The 6,154-nt window shown below is 35.8% G+C and overlaps 1 protein-coding gene across 1 annotated transcript in view; it reads right to left on the reverse strand.

Annotated features, from left to right (window-relative positions):
• Nucleotides 1–815: 815 nt before the first annotated feature.
• LOC111062421 overlaps nt 816–6,154 on the reverse strand; it is a gene marked incomplete in the record, with an annotated part of 59,637 nt that continues 54,298 nt past the window's right edge. The window contains 1 exon segment of the mRNA XM_039429460.1: nt 816–5,663. Coding sequence (XP_039285394.1) covers nt 1,766–5,663 — 3,898 coding nt within the window.

A 6,154-nucleotide genomic window follows, 5' to 3' on the forward strand; every position in this document is an offset into this window, starting at 1 on the left:
TATTAATTCTGTGCTAAAACTTTTAAACAATTTAGATGCTTTCGTTTTAGAGGAAACCTTCATGGAAGAAGAATTGAAGAGTAATTGGAAGGGTTTTCAAATATTTTCGTGCAAAAGACGGCGAAATAACTTGAACAATAATTATTATCAAAATACATGCAACAAAACAGAGCCCTGAAAATTTTGGCGGCCATCTTGTTTTCGAGTGTTTGCCTGATACGGTACTAGTCCTAAGGAAGAAATAGAGACTTCTTCCACTTCTGTTAACCGAAAATGACCACTGAAGTACATTTGCGCCCGGACTACCATTTTACTGGTCTATATAGGATAATCAGAACATTGCTTCATCTTCAGCAGAACCCAAACGAGTGTTGAACGCTATTGATATACTGTGGCCGTCCTTCCAAAAAATTGGTTCAGCTTATGGTTGAAACTCGGTGGCTACACATTATAATAATTACAGCCATGGTAGCTTGATTCAATCCATCGACTGATCGGATCAGAGTTAAAACTTGGAGAAAATATTATAGCATGAAAAGATATTCCATAGTAGGTCTATAGGGCGTTGTTTATATTCCAAATTTCAAGCGGGATTTTTGTTTGCTCAAGCAGATTGTGAGTGTATGCACGGCACGAAAAACTATGTGGACTATCGGCTTGAGCAATCAGTGAAATTTGGAACATAAACTTCCTACCCATGGGATATCTCATTATTCTATCTTTTCTGTATGGTAATAAAGCTTATATGGCGATAATAGATGGTGAACACGACAATCATCAGCTTATAAGTGGATAAAAATAATGGAACAAATAACTTGAAAAATAGAAATGTTTATTTATCCATAAAATTGAACAAATTATGATAACTCAAAGGAGTACATATTAATGTTGATCAAAGAAAAACAAGATGGATTTTCTTCATTACAATAAACACATTTCATAACGATATTAATATTGCTCTTCTTTAGAAAAATAATTATTGCAATTTTATTTAAATTTATTCAGCTTTAGAATAGTCGAATAAAGCTAGAGCATAAGTATATTAAAACTTTATGCTCAACTATTGGTAAAGTTACCTTATAATGTAAAAAGCATTAGAAAATCAAGAATTGAATGAAAAAAACTTCAATCATTATACATGTGATCTAGTCATTTAGTCATTGCTCCAGTAACAGTTCCTCATAACTATATCAGAATATATTTGGTTTTTCTTCATTTTTGTACCAAAAAACAACAATATGATATTCGAATGTTAATAAACGCACTTATATAAATATCTCAATACTGAGAACTTTCTTTGAACATAAATCACTTCCAAGTTACACAAATACGAGAAAAACAATTGAAAAAGTAAAAGGCTCAATAGTGACTGATTAACAACCTTGTGGACATGATTTGAACAAAATAAGAAACAAAGCATTTCATATTTCTAACGATGACGTCTATATATAGTTAAAAGGTAGGAGGATATTTTATAGAATAAACAAACAAAACACTTACAAATGACATGAGCAAGAATAGAAGTCTTTTAAGATGCATATGCCTGCTAGTAAAATATAAAATCATAGTAATTGGGAGAATAAGTTTCTAAGCTTTCTAATGGAAAAATCAACAATATTATAGAAATGTAGTTATAGAAAAACAAACAAATGATTAACATAATACTACTTTTCCCTCAAATAAATCTAAGTAAAAAGGAAAATTAAGCTCATGACATAACTAGATTTCTGATACAGAATCACAGGCGATACATACATTACTATTTCTAGTCAACATCCTCTTCTTCTAATTCCAATTTTCGACCAGAACTAACAGCACCAGGTACTATTTTTTCAGAAAACGGAATTTTCTTAGTCTTCATTGTTTGTCCATTTTCGAAGGTTTCAGTTGGAAGAGCACTAGCAATTTTAGAATCATTCGATGGCATCGATTTTTCAGCGTTGGTGGATTTATTTGTTGTCTTGCCATCCACAGAATCGTTTTCGTCGCATTCTTTTGACGAAAGCTGAGAACCATTGAATTGCTCTTCAGAACAAGAGGCTTCACCATTTTCTTGTGCCACAGCAGTCAATTTGTTGGTGGCTTCAGGTAGATCAGATTCGACAGCATCCTTGCAAGGCACTACTAACTCAGCTTTGGTTTCGTCTGCAATCTTGATGGATTCTCCCGACTCTACTGCATCTTTCATTTCATTTACAATTAAATCTGATGTAGAATTTTCTTCAGTAGTCTTAATAGATACTCCCGACTCTTTGATTTGATCTTCCTTTTCATTCACAATATTTGATGTAGAGTTTTCTTCAGCAGTCTTAACAGACTCTCCCGACTTTTTAATTTGATCTTCCTTTTCATTTACAATATCTGATGTAGAATTTTCTTCAGTAGTCTTAATAGATACTCCTGACTCTTTGATTTGATCTTCCTTTTCATTCACAATATTTGATGTAGAGTTTTCTTCATCAGTCTTAATAGATACTCCCGACTCTTTAATTTGATCTTCCTTTTCATTTACAATATCTGATGCAGAATTTTCTTCAGCAGTCTTAACATACTCTCCCGACTCTTTGATTTGATCTTCCTTTTCATTCACAATATCTGATGCAGAGTTTTCTTCAGCAGTCTTAGACTCTCCCGACTCGATTAGAGCTTCAATTTCATTTGATTTTGAATTTATTTTTGCAGCTTCGTTAGATGCATCCAACTCAATTGAATTTTCGATGTCATGCTCAGTTTCAGCCAATGTTAGATTATCCTCAATATCATCTTCATCAGTAGCAGAGACTTTATTTGTTGATTCTTCATTGTCAGTGTTTAGATTTTCAATCTCATCTGACATCACTGGTTCTTCAGACTTAACTTTTGCTTGACTTAGATCGTCAGTGTACTCCTCTCCAAGCTCGACAGAGGGTAGAATTTCGTTCAATTGTTGACCATTGAAAATCAAATCCACTTTGATGGGCGTTGTGTACTCATCAATAATTATCATTTCGAATTCTTGCACACCATCCATAGCCAAGTCTCTAAACTTATCAGTAGCCTCGGGCGAAAATGTTCTTAGACTATTCAAACAACACCATTTTGCTAGAGCTGGAATGTCAATAAGGTCACTAGAGAGCTTTAGGAACTCATCTGATACTGAAGTATTTCCATAATCAATAAATTGGACTTCATAGCCACTACCATCTTCTGATTTTGAAATAACTTTAGCTCTATACCACTGTTCATCTTCCTTGAAGCAAGCTGCCACAACCAAACCGACCAAGTTTTCTGAATCACAAGTTTCAAAAGATTTGGCTGCCAATAGTTTAGTTGCCATTTCATCGACGGCTTCAAGATCCGAATGTACAAAAAAGTCTTTGGGCGAATTTATATGACACACTACAACATTTTTGCCTTTATCGGAGCATTCCACTATTATCTTGGATTCACAAAACTTGGCAATGGATTTTGCAACATCCTCATCATTTACTGTTAGCTGTACAGTTTTAGGAACATCATTGGATGTCAGGAAATTTATTTCAACCGGAACTGTACCGTAACCAAGCATTTCAGAGAACTGATCAATTGATTCTTGAGACCATTCCAATACGCCAAGTGGCAGCTTCAGTCGACAGTGCTCAGCTAAAGGAGCGACTTCTTTCAGATCTTCCGGCAATTCACGAACTTCAAGAGCTGGAGCCACATTTCCATAATCTATGAACATGACAGTTACTTCATTATCACTTTTAGACAAAACTTGTGCCCTATACCAAACTGAATCTTCAAAGAGAGCGGCAACCAATGAATTCTCTTCAACATTTGTCAACACATCCCACTTATCTGCATTCATGAGCTGACTGGATACTGATTCAAGAGGAGAGTTTTCAAATTGAACATAGAAATCAGATGGTGAATTAATGTGACTGACAATGGCTTTGGTTCGGAGAGTCAATTCTTCATCCTCTTGTGTTTCTTGATTGACTATACGTGTTAATGTGTCACTTACCGAGTGTCCATCAGTCAGAAGGTTGACAATAGTGGGATCTCCTTCACTGACAATTTGTAATTCAAAAGCAGTTGATCCACTGCCCGACAATTCTTCAAATCGTTCTTTCGCGCCAACAACTTCAGACCAATCAGTGAATGAGTCTTTGAGAAACAATGAGCAATGTTTCGCCGAAAAAGGCAAAGATGCTAATTCTTCTGGCAACTCCCGGAAATGTTGAGCATCATCTGTATTTCCATAATCAACAAATAGAACTTTCGCACCACTGTCATAAATATTTTCAAGATATCTAGCTCTATACCAAAGACCATCATAACTATATTGAGCTGCAAAGATGCCTTCCTTCTTCAACTGGACATTTTCAATTACAGCGAATTCTCCTGCTGCAATGAGTTGTTTACTTATCTTTTCCAAGTGGTTGTCTTCTTCTTGAATGTAGAAATCACTAGGACTGGTGATGTGTGAAATGTATGCTGTGATAGGAGGTTCGATTGCAAGCTCTTTCGAAATCAACATTTTAGATAAGCTTTCATTTTTGACTATCAGATCAACCACAATGGTTGATCCATTATTTTTCAGTACTTTTAAGGCGAGCTCATCATCAGGAATCAATGAGTCAAATAGTGACTTTGTTTCCGAGTCCCAATCTGATTCTTTTACAGGCTGAACATTCAAAGCACATTCAATAGCAAAATCGTCTTCTTCAATCAAATCTTCCGGTAGTTCTTTCAATTGACCAGTGCATGATTCAGTATTTCCATAGTCAACCGAGAATACTGTATCTGCTTCAGAATTGTAGGAAGCTCTGTACCAAATGTCATCGGCAAATCTTGCAGCTACTTTAGACTTGTGTGCTGCCAATGAGTTCTTGGTGATTGGCCTGAGGTGTGTAGCCAAACTCTGTAGCCTATCCTGTAAAGCTTCAACTTTCTCAAAGTCATCACTAAGAACAACCCAGAACTGAGATGGCGATAAGACATGATCCCGGCAAACACTGAAAGTGGCACCTTCAGTGAATTTTGAGATGCGACTTGGCACTTGGACTTTCTTGAATGGAGAATCTTCCATCTCAGTGCCCAATTCCAACTCTTCTATCTTTTTAACCAGTTCAACACCTTCTCCGTCGATCATATTGACAAGCCAACTGTCATTGACTCGTAGGAAGTGAGTGTCAAAAACTTTTTCAGCAAAGTGATCAAGCAGATTTTCTTCTCCCAGAGCCCATTGAACAGGCAATGCTACTTTGACTGCATACATATTATCAGCCAAAAATGATTCATCAAGAACTGCAATCCTTTCGGGGGAAATGAGTTCAGAATTTCCATAGTCTACATAATGCACATTGGCCAAGTCGTCCTCCAGGCTCGCAATGTGGGCTCGGTACCACTGGTCATCAGCTGATGACTTAGCAGCACACATCATGCCCGTCGCCCAACCTGGGTTCGAACCCAACTCCGCGGCCTCGTAGTGATCGTACAGTTTGCTGATTAGATCCGTGATTGCAACTTCATCATCCTTTCTCTGAAGATATACTGCACCCTTCTCAACATGTGATATCACCATTTTCTGTCGCTTTTGAAGAATTGGCAGAGGACAAATCACATCCATGTTTTTTATTTCGCCATCAATCAGTTCACTGACTGCATTGCCGTTTGTATCATACACTGAGACGCACAACCTGAAAAAATAACAAAACGTATTACAAATCTCAATTTCATTTCAATAAACATTATTATAATTCTACATTTATATTAATTGTGAACACAGTATTAAAAATGCAAAACATGATGAAAAATCACATTGATGATGTTAAATAGACATAAATTCTTAATACGTTTACTGGACACTGTACTAGAGATTATTTCAATCAATCAATAATTTTATTCATTTCAACACAAACACACAATTAAAATAAAAAATACATCAACAATACTGTACAATAGAAAATGCTAATAAAACTACAAAAACAGGCTTCATGGTGGGGTGTGCTGAATAGAATGAAAGGAGGATACCTAGCTAATTATGGTTTCCTATGTAAGAGGCTGGTAGAAGGTATTAAAGTAAGGAATGAAGGGTGAAGAGGAGTGAAAAATGGGAATAATTGATTGATGATTGAGTACTTTATTTATGTAGATTAAAATATATACTGGCTTATACACTTATACAATA

Source organism: Nilaparvata lugens, chromosome 5, assembly GCF_014356525.2.
Source record: "Nilaparvata lugens isolate BPH chromosome 5, ASM1435652v1, whole genome shotgun sequence".
Lineage (NCBI taxonomy): Eukaryota > Metazoa > Arthropoda > Insecta > Hemiptera > Delphacidae > Nilaparvata > Nilaparvata lugens.